The 18,189-nt window shown below is 50.4% G+C and overlaps 1 protein-coding gene across 1 annotated transcript in view; it reads right to left on the minus strand.

Moving 5' to 3' along the window:
• Positions 1 to 315: 315 nt before the first annotated feature.
• The window catches only part of LOC141289315 (retinoic acid receptor beta-like), a 169,158-nt gene continuing 151,284 nt past the window's right edge, over positions 316 to 18,189 (minus strand). Inside the window, exons 7-8 of the mRNA XM_073821436.1 lie at positions 9,998 to 10,156; positions 316 to 539 (exon numbers count right to left, since the gene is read on the minus strand). Of these exons, the coding sequence (XP_073677537.1) occupies positions 316 to 539; positions 9,998 to 10,156 (383 nt within the window). The remainder of the gene's footprint in view (positions 540 to 9,997; positions 10,157 to 18,189) is intronic.

Here is an 18,189-nt window from a genome sequence, read left to right on the forward strand (position 1 = left end):
TGAAAGAGAAAGAGTGAGAATCAATTAATAAAAAGAACAGCTTATCATGCACATGAAGAAATCCATACAGGAGACCTGAGGAGCTTCACATCCGTCACAGGTGGGCGTCTGGGATTCAGTCCTTTGATATCGATGCTAGTAGGACTTGATTCTTCCAAGATGTTTTGATTATACACCAGCCATCCTCTGTTCTTAAAGCAGGAAACGGGAAGAAATCAACCAGAAATCCAACACACTGGAGAGGTCGGCCTCCAGTCAGCCAGTACTGTCCAAAGCAATGTCTCACAGTCTGAGGTTTCACGTGCCGCTTCGGTTCTAGGGCTCCTCACTGGAGGAAGTGGCCCCGTCTGTGGGCTCCGGGGAGGGGGCCGAGGGTTTGGGCTCTGTCGAGCTGCTGCTGCTGCTGCTGTTTTTGTCCGTGCCACTCCGCTCTGAGGAGTTCTGCCCATCCTGACCCTCCGAGTTCTCCAGCATTTCCTGGATGAGGGGCGGCATTGATCCAGGGATCTCCATCTTCAGAGAGATCACTCGCTCTGCACCTACAAGAAAGAGTCATTCCATTACAGATTTGCACAAAACTTAAGCAATATTTTATAAGGCAGCGGCTATTTGCACTAAGTGTAAATAGCGATAGATGTTATTTACACTAAGTGAAAACAGCATATTTTCTTAACGATAGATGCAACTTGCACTAAGCGCACATAACGTCTAGGTTACGAAGGTAACCCTCGTTCCCTGAAGGAGGGAACGGAGACGTTACATGGGATCTCGCTTGAGAGACCAATCATCTCTGAGCCTTATTCAAAAGGCCAATGAAAATTGTCGTACATACGGGTATATAAGATGGCGGCGCGCACCACTCAGTCAGGCTTTTGACGTCAGGTCGTGGCAGGGGATGTAACGTCTCCGTTCCCTCCTTCAGGGAACGAGGGTTACCTTCGTAACCTAGACGTTCCCCTTCAGTCGTTCCACTACGACGTTACATGGGAACATTCTATGGAACAGGCCATAAACCTGACGCCGCGTTACGCACAACCCCACGTGCTGGCAGGCGGACGTGTCAGCAGATGGAAATTGTAACGTAACCTTCCCAACGCCCTGAGGCCCAATAAGGGGGGCCAGTTGTACTGAAGCATGGGTTGGGGGGTGGAGCACATGGAATTTTAACATGTGGAAATGAGAATAATTCAATATATTCATAAAGCTTCTTAGGGATACACGAGGGAAACAGCGGTCTCCTCCGCTGGAAATATTGAAAAGTATAGCCACAACCTGCGGGGCGAAGGAGACCCTGGCAGGATCACAGTCAAGGACTACTCCGCATCTAGCCCTGACTGCGGGGCATGGAGGACCCAGGGTTCACCGGAGGGAACATTCTGGGAGATAGCGCACGGATCCACGTGGGAATGGCGCAGCAAGCCGACACCAGCCGTCCTCCCGCTCGCCTGAAGTCTTATGTTAAGACACGGGAGGATACGGCCTCTACGCGGAGGTTGTAGAACCTAGCGAAGGTATTAGGTGTCGCCCAGCCTGCAGCTCTACAGATATCTGCTAGTGAGGCACCATGAGCCAACGCATAGGATGAAGCAACACTCCTAGTGGAGTTGGCATGAACACCTAAGGGGCATGGCTCTCCCTGATATAGATAAGACAGGGAGATGGCATCTACCACCCAATGGGCCAACCTCTGTTTAGAGACAGCATTCCCTTTCTGCTGACCTCCGAAGCAGACAAAGAGCTGCTCGGTGCGTCTGAAGTGCCGAGTACGGTCTACGTATAAGCGCAGAGCACGAACAGGGCACAGCAGCGCAGAAGCTGGGTCTGCCTTCTCCGGGGGCAGAGCTTGCAGGTTCACCACCTGATCGCGGAAGGGCGTGGTGGGAACCTTGGGCACATAACTGGGCTGGGGTCTCAGGATGACGTGAGAATCTCCGGGCCCGAACTCAAGGCACGTTTCGCTGACAGAGAAGGCTTGTAGGTCCCCTACCCTCTTGATGGAGGCCAGAGCTGTCAGGAGCGCTGTCTTAAGGGACAGGAATTTCAGTTCAACTGACGCAAGTGTAGGCCGCGGAGGGCGACGGAGAGGTCCCAAAAGGGTACGAGGCGCGGTCTGGGAGGGTTGATCCTCTTAGCGCCCTGTAGGAACCTCACGATGAGTTGGTGCTTACCCAGGGATGTTCCATCTACTGCATCATGGTACGCTGCGATGGCAGCAACGTATACTTTGAGAGTCGAAGGGGACAGCCTGCGCTCCAACTTCTCTTGCAGGAAGGAAAGCACTACTGCAATCGTGCATCTCTGTGGGTCCTCTCCTCGAGAGGAACACCAGTCAGCGAACAGACCCCACCTCAGGGCGTAAGCCTGCCTCGTAGAGGTGGCTCGGGACTAAGTGATGGTATTTACCACGGCCTGGGGAAGGCCGGCGAGGTCTGAAGCGTCCCGTCCAGGAGCCAGACGTGCAGGTTCCATAGGTCGGGACGTGGGTGCCAAATTGTGCCCATCCCCTGAGAAAGAAGGTCTTTCCTCAAGGGGATTTTCCAGGGAGGGGCTGCCGTGAGGGAAATGAGTTCTGGGAACCAGGTCCGGGTGGGCCAGTGTGGCGCAACCAACAAGACCTTCTCCTCGTCCTCCCTGATCTTGCACAGGGTCTGTGCAAGGAGGCTCACCGGGGGAAAGGCGTACTTGGGCCCCGGAGGCCAGCTGTGTGCCAGAGCGTCTCTGCCGAGGGAAGCCTGGATCAGAGAGTAAAAGAGCTGGCAGTGGGAGGTTTCGGGGGAGGCGAACAGATCTATCTGAGCCTGCTGTCGGTGCGAACAAGCACGTGTTTCTGGCGCAACATCGGTCGGAAGCGACGAAGGGCCAGAAGCACAGCCAACAACTCGAGGCAATTGATATGCCATTGCAGTCGAGGTCCTGTCCAAGAGCCCGAAACTCCGTGCCCGTTGCATACAGCACCCCAACTCGTGGTGGAGGCATCCGTGTAAACTACAATGTGCCTGGAGACCTGCCCCAAGGGAACTCCGGCCCGAAGGAAGACGAGGTCTGACCACGGGCTGAATAGGCGGCGACACTGCAGGGAAACGCCAATCCGGAGTGTGCCACAATGCCATGCCCGTCTCGGGACTCGATCGTGTAACCAGCGCTGAAGCGGTCTCATATGAAGCAAGCCCAGCAGCGTAACCGTGGCCACAGCTGCCATATGCCCCAGGAGCCTCTGGAAAGTTTTGAGAGGGACCGCTGTCTTGTGTCTGAATCGATCCAGACATCTCAGCACTGACTGCGCGCGTTCGTTTGTGAGGCGGGCTGTCATATTGATCGAGTCCAGCTCCACACCGAGAAAAGAGATCCTCTGCACTGGGGAGAGTTTGCTCTTCTCTCGGTTGACCTGAAGGCCCAGATGGCTGAGGTGCCGAAGCACCAGGTCCCTCTGTTCGCACAACAGGTCTCGTGAGTGAGCTACAAGAAGCCAGTCGTCAAGATAGTTGAGGATGAGAAAGCCTGACTGCCAGAGGGGTCAGGGCTGCCTCCGCGACTTTGGTGAAGACGCGGGGAGAGAGGGACAGGCCAAATGGGAGAACCTTGTACTGATACGCTCGACCTTCGAAGGCAAACCGAAGAAAGGGTCTGTGACGAGGAAGGATCGAGACGTGAAAGTACGCGTCCTTCAGGTCGATGGCTGCAAACCAATCCTGGGGACGAATGCAAGTTAGCATGCGCTTCGTCGTGAGCATCTTGAACGGCAGCCTGAGAAGGGACCGATTCAGAGCTCTGAGGTCCAGGATGGGTCTTAACCCACCGCTCTTTTTGGGCACGATGAAGTAGGGACTGTAGAACCCTGACTTCATCTCGGCTGGAGGGACTGGCTCGATTGCGTCCCTCGCCAGTAGGACTGCAACCTCTGCACGCAGGACAGCGGCATGCATGTCCGAACGGACAGTAGTGGAAAGGACGCCTCTGTACCTGGGCGGACGCCTGGCGAACTGAATCGCATAGCCGAGACGTACCGTCCATATCAACCACCGCGAGGGGCTGGGAAGCTGAAACCAAGCCTCCAGCTGGCTCGCTAGCGGTATCAAGGGAACGTTGACCGACGTGACCGTGGTGGGGCAGCCTGGGGGGGGAGGGGAAGGGGAAGGGGACTGATCCCAGAAGGATGAACGTCCTGGAGAAAAGTCAGGCTGCGTGAAGCAGCGCTTACCTTCTTCCCTGGTTCCCGCGCTGGCGACATCTGGTTCCGAGGAGTGGAAGTGCTGCTCAGGAAGGAAACTCGGGGCCGGGGCCTCGGAGGTGAGAAAGTCAGCTCTTACTGTGACTTTAAATGAATGGCTAACTCCCGGCCCTCCACTGGGAGTGCCAACAGAGAAGCTTTCTTCACCTCCGGGGTGCTCGCATCAGGGACGCTTCGAAGCTTGCCTGCGAGAGTCTTCCCTCGCAGGACCCTGAGAGGCGAGCGGCGTCCCTCTCCCACGGGCAGCTCGACGTCGGGCTGCGAGTCCTGGATCGTGCGGCTCAGCAGGGGACGGAGCTGGTTTCGGAGCCGTGGGGGGACGCCCTCAGCGACGGGCAGGCGGAGGCGGGGGCCCAGGCGGCAGAATGGTAGCTTCGAGGCGGGGCAAGATGTGTTGAATGGCCTCCGTCTGCCTCTGAACCGTGGAGAACTGCTGAGCGAAATCCTCCACGGTGTCGCCGAATAGGCCGCTCTGGGAGATGGGAGAGCGAACTTTGTCGGCCTCCGCCATCTGGGCCAGAGTCCGACTGGACTCTGGCCCAGAGTCCCCCAGGTCGAGCGCACCTCAACGGCGCGCTCGACCTGGGGGACCGACACATACCCCTTGGCTGCCCCGCCATCGAGAGTGGCGAGGGGAGAGGAGCTGGAGCGCGCTCTAAATGGATAAGGAGCGCGCCACGATTTTGTCAGCTCCTCATGCACCTCCGGGAAGAACGGGACCGGGGGAGAGCGCGACATCGTTCGACATCAACCTCCGGAGGGGCAGCGACCACAATCCCTCTGATGCTGTGACAGACATCTCATCCTCTGCAAGAGCACCGAAGGAGACACTCGGCCCGCCAGGCGGGGAAGCGTACTGCTGCGGAAACTCAACGGGACCACGCTGAGACAGAGAAGTCCGCTGGGCTTTTTGAGCCGGCGGAACGTTCTCTACCATAATTTGAATGTCCCCCCCCGGGGCTCACCGCGGTGGCCGAAGCGCATTGGCGGCTTAACGGCTGACCGCGGGAGGGGGGCGGGGGGAGCTGGCTCGCGAACGAGCGGCGGGACTTCAGCATGGCCATGGTCATGCTTTCACAGTGTGGGCATGAACCATTCGTGAACGCCGCCCCAGCGTGCTCAAAACCTAAACACGTGAGGCAGCGTTCATGTCCGTCTGCTGAGGAGAGGAAACTACCACACCCAGAAACGCACGGCCGAAAAGACATTCTGAAAAGAATGTCTGAAACGGCCGCTAGAAATTGCTCTTTTGTGATCCTGGTTGCCCAGGGAGGCGCCGCGGGGGCAACGTGTACTCGCCGGGGCTGCTCGCTGGAAATGCAAAGGCTTTATATGGCTGTGAAAACGGCCGCCTGCAGGATCACGCTGGCGGCTGCCAAACAATGCTCTTTCTGTGAAACACTCTTTTAGTGTTGGCAGCGCACCAGCAGGAGGGAGCATGAACTCTGAAGAACTCTTCTTCTTTGTAGTAGCAGTCAAGAGGACTGAGGCTCGAACCATTGGCTCTGAAGCAAAAAGTCTGACTGAGTGGTGTGCGCCGCCATCTTATATACCCGTATGTACGGGGGCGTGGCCGGCACGAACGTCCACTCGCCAATTTTCATTGGCCTTTTGAATAAGGCTCAGAGATGATTGGTCTCTCAAGCGAGATCCCATGTAACGTCGTAGTGGAACGACTGAAGGGAAACAATGGGTTCTATTTACACTAAGTGCAAATAGCTCTAAATTCTATTTACACTATGTTGAAATAGCAGAATTTTATTTATAATACTTACTGCAAATAGACGCAATTATCTGCACCTCAGTATTGTAGTACATTAAAAAAACGGTATGCAGTAATTACGTACCGATTGTAAATTATAGTTTTAATTCAATTTATTAAATGGTACTGCCTTATTGGGACAATAAGCCCTCCCTACACCTACCCTAACCCTAACTGATACCGATACTCAACTTTTCAATTATGTCCTTCATTTTAATTGCAAATAAATGCCTTTCCGATATGATATGAGATTTGAAAAGGGAGAAAAAAGTTCGCCAGAAGGGGGATTCGAACCCAATTCGGTCGCGTTGAAAAGAGTGAAGCACGCGATTTATCCTCTGCGCCAATAGAGCTGACAAATTACAGCCATCTTTTGTAATGTTGACTATCCCAATCACACATTGGTGGGTGGAGTTAGTATAAATAGCCTCTGCCAACAAGGCGGGCTATTTGCACTTAGTAAATGTCGATTAAAAAGTATTGCGAAATGACAGCGTTTCCATTAACCAATGTGATGCGACTAGAACGTATTTTGCAGATAGAAACATTTTGCAGATGTTTCTACAACTTGATTGGAGTCCACCTGTGGTAAATTCAGTTGATTGGACATGATTTGGAAAGGCACACACCTGTCTATATAAGGTCCCACAGTTAACAGTGCATGTCAGAGCACAAACCAAGCCATGAAGTCCCAGGAATTGCCTGTAGACCTCTGAGACAGGATTGTATCGAGGCACAGATCTGGGGAAGGGTACAGAAAAATTTCTGCAGCATTGAAGGTCCCAATGAACACAGTGCATCATCCGTAAATGGAAGAAGTTTGGAAACATCAGGACTCTCCCTAGAGTGGGCCGGGGGTGACCAAGAACCTGATGGTCATTCTGAAAGAGCTCCAGCATTTCTCCGTGGAGAAAGGAGAACCTTCCAGAAGAATAACCATCTCTGCAGCACTCCACCAATCAGGTCTGTATGGTTGAGTGGTCAGACAGAAGCTACTCCTCAGTAAAAGGCACATGACAACCTGCCTGAAGTTTGCCAAAAGGCACCTGATGGACTCTCAGACCATGAGAAACAAAAGATGTAACTCTGGGCAGAATGCCCAGCGTCATGTCAGGAGGAAACCAGGCACCGCTCATCACTATCCCTACAGTGAAGCATGGTTGTGGCAGCATCATGCTGTGGGGATGTTTTTTAGCGGCAGAAACTAGGAGACTAGTCAGGATTGAGGGAAAGATGAATGCAGCAATGTACAGAGTCATACTTGATGAAAACCTGCTCCAGAGCGCTCTAGACCTGGGGCAACAGTTCATCTTTCAACAGGACAACAAACCTATAAGCACACAGCCAAGATAACAAAGGAGTGGCTACGGGACAACTCTGTGAATGTCCTTGAGTGGCCCAGCCAGAGCCCAGATTTAAACCCTATTGAACACCAACGCTCCCCATTCAACCTGATGGAGCTTGAGAGGTACTGCAAAGAAGAATGGGAGAAACTGCCCAAAAATATGTGTGCGAAGCTTGTAGCATCATACTTAAAAATACATAAGGGTGCAATTGGTGCTGAAAGTACCTCAACAAAGTATTGAGCAAAGACTGTAAATACTTACAGTATCTCACAAAAGTGAGTACACCCCTCACATTTCAGCAACCATTTTAGTATATTTTCTCAATGGACAATACTATAGAAATGAAACTTGGATATATTTTAGAGTAGTCAATGTGCAGTTTGTATAGCAGTATAGCTATACTGTCCTCTAAAAATAACTCAACATACAGCCATTATTGTCAAAATAACTGGCAACAAAAGAGAGTACACCCTAAGTGATAACAGCAGTATGTTGTTTTACCATGCAAAGCCACATGTCCTATTCATCATGTTTATGTTTTTGTCTGCTTGACAGGACCATTCAAAGTTGTGTATCTTTTATTAGAGCAGTTAAAATTAGGTGTTTTAAATACAATTCTCTCATACTGACCACTGGATGTTCAACATGGCATCTCATGGCAAAAAACTCTCTGAGGATTTGAGAATTAGAATTGTTGCTTTCCGCAAAGATGGCCAAGGCTATTAGAGGTTCAGTAACACCCTGAAACTGAGTTACACTACAGTGGTCAGAGTTACACTACAGTGGTCAGGGTCATACAGAGGTTTTCCAAGATGGGTTCCATTCGGAACAGGCCTCGCAAGGGTTGATCAACAAAGTTGAGCACTCGTTCTGGTCAGGTGCAGAACCTGGCTTCAAAAAACAGAGTGCTGCCAGCATTGCTTTGAAGGTTGCAGAAGTAGAAGGTCAGCTTGTCAATGCTCAGACCATACACCGCACACTGCAACAAGTCAGTTTGCATAGGCGTCGCCCTAGAAGCAAGCCTCATCTGAAGCCTCATCTGAAGCTGGCTCACAATAAAGCCCGCAAACAGTTTGCTGAAGACAACCTGTCCAAGAGCATGAATTACTGGAATCATGTCCTGTGGTCTGATGAGACTATAAGATAAACTTGTTTGGCTCAGATGGTGTCCAGCATGTGTGGCGATGCCCTGGTGAGGAGCACCAAGAAAATTGTATCTTGCAATGGTGGTGGTAGCATCATGGTCTGGGGCTGCATGAGTGCTGCTGGTACTGAGGGGCTGCAGTTTATTGAGGGAAACATGGATTCCATTATGTAGCGTACACTCTGAAGCAGAACATCCCCAACCACACCACCAAGATGACAACTGCCTTGCTGAGGAAGCTGAAGGTGAAGGTGAAGGTGATGGGGTGGCCAAGTATGTCTCCAGACCTGAAGCCTAAGCACCTGTGGGGGATCCTCAAATGTAAAGTAGAGAAGCACCATGTGTCTAACCTGTACAGGTTGATCCCAGCAACAACCTGTGCAGCTCTGGTCAATTCCATGCCCAGGATGATTAAGGCAGTAGCAGATAACAATGGTGCTAACACAATATATTGACACTTTAGACAAGTTCACTTAGGGTATACTCACTTTTGTTGCCAGCTATTTTGACAATAATGGCTGTGTGTTGAGTAATTTTCAGAGGACAATAAATACAATGAATACTTTCCAAATGTACTGTATATAACCAGGGGTGTGTTTAGGGTTTTAGGGGCCACTTGCTTGAGAGGCCCCCTCCATAGGAATCAGGTTTTGTTGCCCTCAATAGAAATTGTGTTCCAGAGGGAGCCTCCCTGAACTGCAGGGCCTTAAACAATTGTGTGGTTTGCGTGGTGCCTAAACATGCTACTGCATACGGCTGATTATGGAGGGCAAAGACTTTGAAATTAAACCCAGCTGCTCAAAATCTTTAACCTCTTCATGGGTCGACATTTTATTCCATAACATTACACAGTTTTACATGTTACAATGTAACAATCTGACGATTGTGTTAGATTACATGTGGAAGCATCTGTTTTTTCAGTTTCTTCTTCACTTGTGTTTTGGAAATTTTGTACAGAGCATGTGGAATAGCGCCCCTAGCGTATAACAATGAAAACATGGTATAAGTATAAGTCAAGTATACTTAAATGTCATTTTAAGTATATTTCAGGGAAGTATATAAAGCACATTTCTGAGAGGTACATAAAAAGTAGACTGAAAGTATACTTTCCTATTTTTTTATTCAAAGGAAGTATACTAATAACACACTTGAATAAACTTGTTTTTCGTAAAGGTAGCCTGAAAATAGTTTTGAAGAATTATATATATATATATATTCTAATGATTTTAATTGTAATGATCAATTGCAAGGATCAAATAAATTGCAAACTAACTGTGAAAGGGTTGAAATCATATGGCGCTTTGGGGTAGAAACAACTATTAACAAGACTGTCACAACATGGGGGTCAGATCTTAGGAATCAGCCATTTACCCCAATTTTAATAAGCCATTTAGCCATATTTTATAAAATAGGAAAGAGATTTGAGGGATGCTGGTCCACTAACGCCTACGCCAGTTATGGTAAATAGTGAAGTTTCTCTATGTTCATCTATATTAAGAATCAGAGTTCATGCTGACCTTTAGCACTGATACTGCGCAGGTCTGTGATCTTCATGAGGGTCTTGGGGAACATGTGTGGTTTACTGGGTCTGCGCTTTCTCACATAGATTTTCAGAGCCTCTAGCAGGGGTTCCTGGAGCTGGTCCACTTTCGAAGGCTCTTCCAAGTCCTGCCGATCTAGAGAGACAGCGAGAGATGCAGCATATGATCAGAGACATAATAAATTAATAAGATACCACAAACAGTCTATCCCTCAGAGTGCTGTTGAACAGAATATGAACTCTGTAAATGTGCCACGATAAATGATGAAGTAACTCCTGCAACCACAGGAGGGCAGTGGAAGCTCTTGCATCTACACTAAAATGTATCATTATAAAGTCCAAAACCAATGCAGCAAAAAAAGAAAAAAAGTACTTACGCATTTTACATTTCTCTTGTGCTTTTCACTCAACCTGTTCTGCTATATTTGTTGCTCTTAAAGCAACTGTATGCACGTATGTAAGTTTATTTTATTAAGTATACTTAAGTAAAGTTCAAGTATATTTTTAAGTATACTTTATGTAGTAAGTATACAAATATCAGTGTACTAATAGTATACTTTTAAGTGTACTATTTCAATACTCCTTTGAACTAAATTGGCCCACTTTCTAGTATATGAAAGTATACTATTAATTATACTTTAAGTATAACAGCAGTAAACTTTGACTACACAACTAGTTTGCATCTATGTTTTCAGTTTGTACTGCAAGTATGCTAAAAGTGAACTTATAGGTATACTGATAGTTTACTAATTAAATACTTTTTATGCATTTTTAGTACACTTTGAAGTATAGTCTCAGTAAACTACTAGTTTAGTAGCTTTATACTACAAGTATACTCAGAAGTTTTCTTGAACTTTATATCATACTTTAAGCTGTCCCTATTAATTATTATTAAGTATTAATTTGTATATATTTTGTTATATGAATATCTGAACATACAAAATATCAAAAGAAAGAACAGGGTATGCTTGTAAACAAAATATTTTAGTCTAGCTTTATGCATTCTTTTTTTTAGAAACACTTAAATGTGGGTAAGTTTTATAAATAAAAAAATAAAAAAACATTTTGAACACAAAGCTTAAAAAAAACTATGAAGATTCATGATAATCAAAACGTAATTGCATGTGGAAGCATCTGTTGTTTCGGTTTCTTCTTGTGTTTTGGAAATTCTGTACAGAAGATGCGCATTAGCGCCCCTAGCATATAACAATGAAAACACGGATTCTCAGAGCACAAGTATAGCTCAAATATATTTAGACTTTTTCCTAAGTATACTTAAATGTCACTTTAAGTATATTTCTGAGAAGTATATGAAGCACATTTCTGAGAAGTACATAAAATGTAGACTGAAAGCATACTTTCCTATTTTTAGTTTAAAAGAACTATACTAATAGCACACTTGAATAAACTTATATTTCGTAAGGGATGGGTTTCTGTAAGGTCACATTGGAAATCATCTTAAAGCTGAAAGTAGCTCCTAACTTGCAGATTTAGGAGAAACTCTTGAGTTTGTCAATCCTAATTTTAGGACTCCTTAATGTCTGGTCTAAGAGTATTTCACAAAGTGTTTAACACTTTAATCAGCTCCTATGTCTGTGAAAAGTTAGGGGGGAAGAAGTCTCTGAAAAAGTTGTTGCCCACAATCTGCCTTGGAGTGTAAACATTTATAATACATTATAAGGGCATTTCTAAGACATTATAATGAATGCATAATGCATTATAATAACCTTATAATATGTTATATCATGTCATGAATAATCATAACAACAATTATAATACATTATAGTATCTGAGGTTATAACTTTATAAGATTATGATTATTTATAACACACAATGGACGCCATATTAAATCTACTTAATTTATAATGGACTATATCAAATTACATTTATTTTTGATTATATATATATTTTTTTACATTATTTTACATTTTATTTTGATGGTCCCCTTAGTCCATTGACTATAAGCAACTTTGCAACTACATGTCAACTAACAGAGTATTAGTAGAATTAGATTAAGGTTAGGCTTGGTAGAAGTTTACGTACTTGCCAAGTTTTTGTCTGGTTTCCAGCCAAAATATCTAAAAATTAAGTCAACAAGGATTTTCAAGACGAGTAAAAATTAGTTGTTTTCAGAAAAAACAAGTCAAAGCTTTTTAAGCTGCCAATGGGGTAATAAGAATAATCTTGTTTTCTGTTTGAAATAAGAGTTTTTGCTTACCCCATTGGCAGATTATTTTGCTTGGTCTAAGCAAAAACTCACTTAATTTTGACTCGTTTTTTTTTCTGAGAACACTCATCTAGAAAATTCTTCTTAATTTAAGAATTTTTAGATATTTTGGCTGGAAACAAGACAAAAAATGTAAGTAAGAAAATTTTTTTTTTTTGTAGTGTACATTTTAGCATTTTTATTTGAATAAACGTTGTTTTAAAATCTCATTCTACAATATTTCTCTGATTAAATGACTGACAGAGACCCATCCCCTATCAGCAAAGAAATCAACCCTGCCGTTTCTCTTAGCTTAAGATTTCTCCCCATTATATAATAAAAGTTGCACAGCAGTTTTGTTAATAGGTTTTAGGAGGAAACCCTTACCTGATAACGTCTTGGTTACGTATGTAACCCTCGTTCCCTGAAGGAGGGAACGGAGACGTCACGTCGGAGACCGACGAATTGGGATATCGCTTTAGAGATACCAATCCTCTTCGTGTGTAAACTAAACGAGCCAATGCACATTGGCATGCATGATTGCATCCAGCTGTCGCTGATCACAGCGTGAGCAGAAATACACAGCAGGTGCAATGCATAGACAGGATTTCGCTGAGGAGCCGAGCTTGGGTCCGGCCGCACAGCGGTGGTACAGCAGCTGAGGCGACGGGACGTGACGTCTCCGTTCCCTCCTTCAGGGAACGAGGGTTACATACGTAACCAAGACGTTCCCTCTCAGTCGGTCTCTACGACGTCACGTCGGAGACCGACGAATTGGGATCCCTAGCAAAGCGCCGCAGCTGCTGCCCCCCTCCAGTGTCCTGAGCAAGCCACCTGGCCTCCAATTTTTGCTAAGGCCAAGGGCGGATCAGAAAAGACCAGTCACTGTATAACATAGCACTACCTACTTAGTGAAGCTGGAGCACTGGGAACGTGCGGAGCTCCCACCCATCCCGGAGGAGGTTCGGAGCAATACGCATATGGCTCAATTAGGACATATGGAAGAATGGAGGTGATTGAACCCTCGTGAAGATGGTAGAAGGTTACCGGGGAAACACGGTCTCTGTGGGTACCGTGGAAGACATATGGGATTCACTTAAGTCTCTCATGTATCCTAAGCCTTCTATCGGTTCTAAAGATTCATCGAGAGAGGCCTGGCGCCTAGACGCTCCGCTACGTCTGGAGCCGAGGAAGGAGGACTCGACAGGGTCTTCATGGACACTCTGGAGAAGATAGCAAGCCGACCTGAGCCAGTGCCTCTCAGTGCTTCTACCCGTTTGAGGTGAGAACACAGGAGGAGACTGGCTCTACACGAAGGCTATAAAACCTAGCGAACGTGTTAGGGGTCGCCCAACCCGCAGCTCTACAAATGTCAGATAGCGAGGCGCCACGAGCCAGCGCCCAGGAGGATGCAATACTCCTAGTAGAGTGAGCTCGCAACCTGAGCGGGCAGGGCACGCCCTGAGCTTGATAAGCCAAGGCGATGGCATCCACTATCCAGTGTGCCATCCTCTGCTTGGAGACGGCCTTCCCCTTCTGCCGTCCTCCGTGACAAATAAAGAGCTGATCTGAGGTCCTGAAGCTTTGCGTCCGGTCGACGTAGCATCTTAATGCTCGGACGGGACAAAGCAAAGCTAGGGCTGGGTCTGCCTTCTCCGGGGGCAGCGCTTGCAGGCTCACCACTTGGTCCCTGAAGGGAGTAGTGGGAACCTTGGGCACGTAGCCAGGCCGGGGCCTCAGGGTTACCTGGGAATCTGCCGGCCCGAACTGAAGGCACGAATCGTCGACCGAAAACGCCTGCAGGTCCCCTACCCTCTTGATGGAGGCCAATGCCAGCAGGAGCAGAGTCTTCATAGAGAGATACTTCAGCTCGACTGACTGTAAAGGCTCAAAGGGGACCCGCTGTAGTGCTGTGAGCACCAGAGACAGGTCCCAAGAGGGTACGGAGGGGGGCCTAGGAGGATTTAACCTCCTGGCTCCCCTGAGAAACCTGACGACCAGGTCGTGCCTACCTACTGACCTTCCTTCAACGGGGTCATGGTTTGCAGAAATAGCGGCTACATAGACCTTAAGGGTGGAGGGTGACAGCCTACGCTCCAACCCTTGCTGCAAAAAGGTAAGCACGACTCCGACCGAGCATCTTCGGGGATCCTCATTTCTTGAGAAAGCCCATTCGACGAACAGGTTCCACTTCAAGGCGTAAGCATGTCTCGTGGATGCAGCTCTCGCCGAAGTGATGGTGTCTACCACTCCTTGGGGTAGATCACTCAGAACCTCCGCGTCCCGTCCAGGGACCAGACATGTAGTTTCCAGAGGTCTGGACGCGGGTGCCACAGGGTGCCCCGTCTCTGAGTCAGTAAATCCTTCCTCAGAGGAATCCGCCAGGGAGGGGCTGTCGCGAGGAGCATCAGTTCTGGGAACCAGGTCCGAGTAGGCCAGTAAGGCGCCACTAACAGGACCTGCTCCTCGTCCTCCCTGACCTTGCACAGTGTCTGTGCGAGAAGGCTCACTGGGGGAAACGCATACTTGCGAAGGCCCCGTGGCCAGCTGCATGCCAGGGAGTCCGTGCCGAGTGTACCCTCGGTCAGGGAGTAAAAGAGCTGGCAGTGGGACGTCTCTGGAGAAGCAAACAGGTCTACCTGAGCTTTCCCGAAACGTCTCCAGATCAGCTGGACCGACTGGGGATGGAGTCTCCACTCTCCGGGAAGCGCAGCTCGTGAGAGCTCGTCGGCTGCACGGTTGAGCAAACCCGGAATGTGAATGGCACGAAGCGACCTCAGATGCTTCTGACTCCAGAGGAGGAGAGAACGGGCGAGCTGCGACATGCGACGGGAGCGTAGACCACCTTGTCGGTTGATGTACGCAACGGTCGCAGTGTTGTCCGTACGGACCAGCACGTGTTTGCCTCGAAGGCGCCCTTTGAGACGGTTCAAGGCAAGACGTACTGCCAGCAGCTCTAGGCAGTTGATGTGCCAGTGTAGCTGGGGGCTCGTCCAAACCCCCGACACTGCCTGCCCGTTGTACGTGGCTCCCCAACCGGTGGTGGAGGCATCCGTGTGTACCACAGCGTGCCTGGAGACCTGTTCTAAGGGAACTCCTGCCCGAAGAAAAGCTAGGTCTGACCACGGGGTGAAGGTTAGGCGACAGGCCGAGGTTACTTTGACCCGGAGAGTGCCGCGCTGCCACGCTCTCCTCGGGACTCGGCCATGAAGCCAGTGCTGAAGTGGTCTCATATGGAGCAGGCCAAGCGGTAAAACTGCCGTAGCTGCTGCCATATGCCCCAGGAGCCTCTGAAACTGTTTCAGTGGGACCACTTCTCTGCTCTTGAACGTATTCAAGCAGTTCAGCACCGACTGAGCCCGCTCTTGCGTGAGGCGAGCTGTTTGGCTGACCGAGTCCAGTTCCACACCAAGAAAAGAGATCCTCTGCACGGGGGAGAGTTTGCTCTTTTCCCAGTTGACCCGAAGGCCCAAGCGGGCGAGGTGTGCCAACACCAGGTCCCTGTGTTCGCATAACTGCTCTCGAGAGTGTGCTAGTATCAGCCAGTCGTCGAGGTAGTTGAGGATACGAACGCCCTGTTCCTTGAGGGGAACAAGGGCCGCCTCCGCGACTTTCGTGAAGACACGGGGGGAGAGGGACAGCCCGAAGGGCAGGACCTTGTACTGATATGCTCTGCCTTCGAACGCGAACCGCAGAAATGGTCTGTGGCGCGGAAGGATCGAAACATGAAAGTACGCGTCCTTCAGGTCGATCGCTGCGAACCAATCCTGGGGACGAACACATCTGAGGATGTGTTTTTGTGTGAGCATTCTGAAAGGTAGCTTGTGAAGAGCTCGATTCAAGATGCGCAGGTCCAGGATCGGTCGTAAACCGCCGCTTTTCTTGGGTACTATGAAGTAGGGGCTGTAAAACCCTGTCTTCATATCGGCTAGAGGGACCGGCTCTATTGCTTTCTTCGCCAGCAAGGTAGCAATCTCTGCCCGTAGGACAGGGGCATCTGCTACTTTCACTGTAGTGAAGTGGATGCCCCTGAACCGAGGCGGACGCCGGGCGAACTGAATCGCGTAGCCGAGCCTGATGGTCCGGAGGAGCCAGCAAGACGGACTGGGAAGCCCTCTCCAGGCCCCCAGCCAACGTACAAGAGGGACCAGCGGGACCACTGACGTACCTGCGGGGGGGCAGCGAGGTGGAACGCAGGGACCCCGCTCGGGCGTCTCTATGCCGGTCCGAAGCGGGGTCAGAGTGTCTGTGTGTGGTGTGTGCAAGACATTTACCTGCGTTCTGGCAGCTGGTGCGTGAGTAGTCCGTCTTACCGCACTCTCCAACCGCCCAGCGCCATTTGCTGGCGGGAGGGGAGAGGGGGTGAAGCCCGGGGCTAACCCGTGCAACACCCGCTGTCCCCTCTGGGGACCCAGAGATAGTAGAAACTGCTCTTTTATTGAAAATTTGGGTGTCACCGACCGTGAGGCCGATGACGGGTTTCTTAAAAGAAACTTTTTTAAAGGAAACAAAAGATTCTCCGCCCGGCCCTCCTCCGGGGGAGGGAGTGGTGCGATCACCATCTCCCGAAGAGCAGCTTCCTCCATCTCTGGGTCGCCCGTCTCAGGGACGCTTGTTCTTGCGTTTCCCACTGGTCTTGGTGGGAGCCTGGACGGGCGGGGCGGCCGCCCTGGGACCGGCTCCACGGCGCCGCCGTGAAGGCTGCTGCGCAGGCTGCTGTGGAGCGGGGGCGGAGGCAGGGGGCCGCCCTCGGCGACGAGCAGACCGAGGTGCCGCCGGCGGCTGGGTGGAGGCAGCAGCGGGAGCACGCCGGGGCAGGATATGACTGATGGCCTCAGTCTGCTTCTGGGCGGCCGAAAACTGCTGGGCGAAATTTTCGACCGCGTCGCCGAAGAGGCCGGTCTGGGACACGGGGGCATTCAGGAACCTGACCTTGTCTGCTTCCCTCATGTCGGCCAGACACAGCCAGAGATGGCGTTTCTGGACCACCATCGTGGACATCGCACGACCCAGAGACCGCGCCGTAACCTTCGTCGCTCGTAGCGCGAGGTCCGTAGCGATACGGAGTTCACGTAGAACTTCCGGGTCGTGACCACCCTCGTACAGGTCCTTCAGTGCCTGGGCCTGATGGACCTGTAACAACGCCATAGCGTGTAGGGCGGAGCCAGCAGCGCCACAAGCCGTGTAGGCACTGCCGATCAGAGCCGACGAGTGCCTACAGGCCCGGGAGGGGAGCAACGGGTTGCCCCGCCAAGTGGAAGCGGCGCCGGGACACAATTGCATCGCCACCGCACGCTCCACCGGCGGGACAGCCGCGTACCCCCGCGCTGGTCCGCCATCAAGGGTGGTGAGGGAGGACGTGCCACTGGAGCGGTTTCTGGCAGTAAAAGGTGCCGTCCACGTCCCAGTAAGCTCGTCATGCACCTCCGGGAAGAAGGGCACTGGGGTGGGACGCTGAGAACCAGCGCGGGCCACCCCAAGATACCAGTCATCCAGCCGAGAGGGGTCGGGACGTGATGGAGGGTTCCATTCAAGCCCTACCCTCTCGGCGGCCCGGGAAAGCATAGCCATCATTTCGGGGTCGGTATCCGGCACCGCTGACCGCCCAGTAGACGGCAGCGATCCGGAATCGTCCTCCCCCGAGAAGTCTGGCTCACCCCCCGATGCAGCGATTGACATCCGGTCGTCAGGGGGAGCCCCAAAAGTAATGAGCGGTACCTCACGAGGAGGACCCGAACACTCTTCTGGGAGCTCCGGATGGAACGGACTGTCGGTGGAAGGAGGAACCCCCAGCGGATTATCCGCCGGGAAATTCCCCACCGTCACCGTCAGACCAGTCAGCCCTCTGCCAGAGGTAGAGTCCCCCCGGCGTTTGCCGGGGGGAACGGTAGATCTGGGCAGAGGAACTGGCACCCCGCCCCTTTGCAGGAAGCGGAGTCTGGTCCGCAGCTCCGTGATGGACA

This window comes from Garra rufa, chromosome 17 (assembly GCF_049309525.1).
Source record: "Garra rufa chromosome 17, GarRuf1.0, whole genome shotgun sequence".
Taxonomy (NCBI): Eukaryota; Metazoa; Chordata; class Actinopteri; order Cypriniformes; family Cyprinidae; genus Garra; species Garra rufa.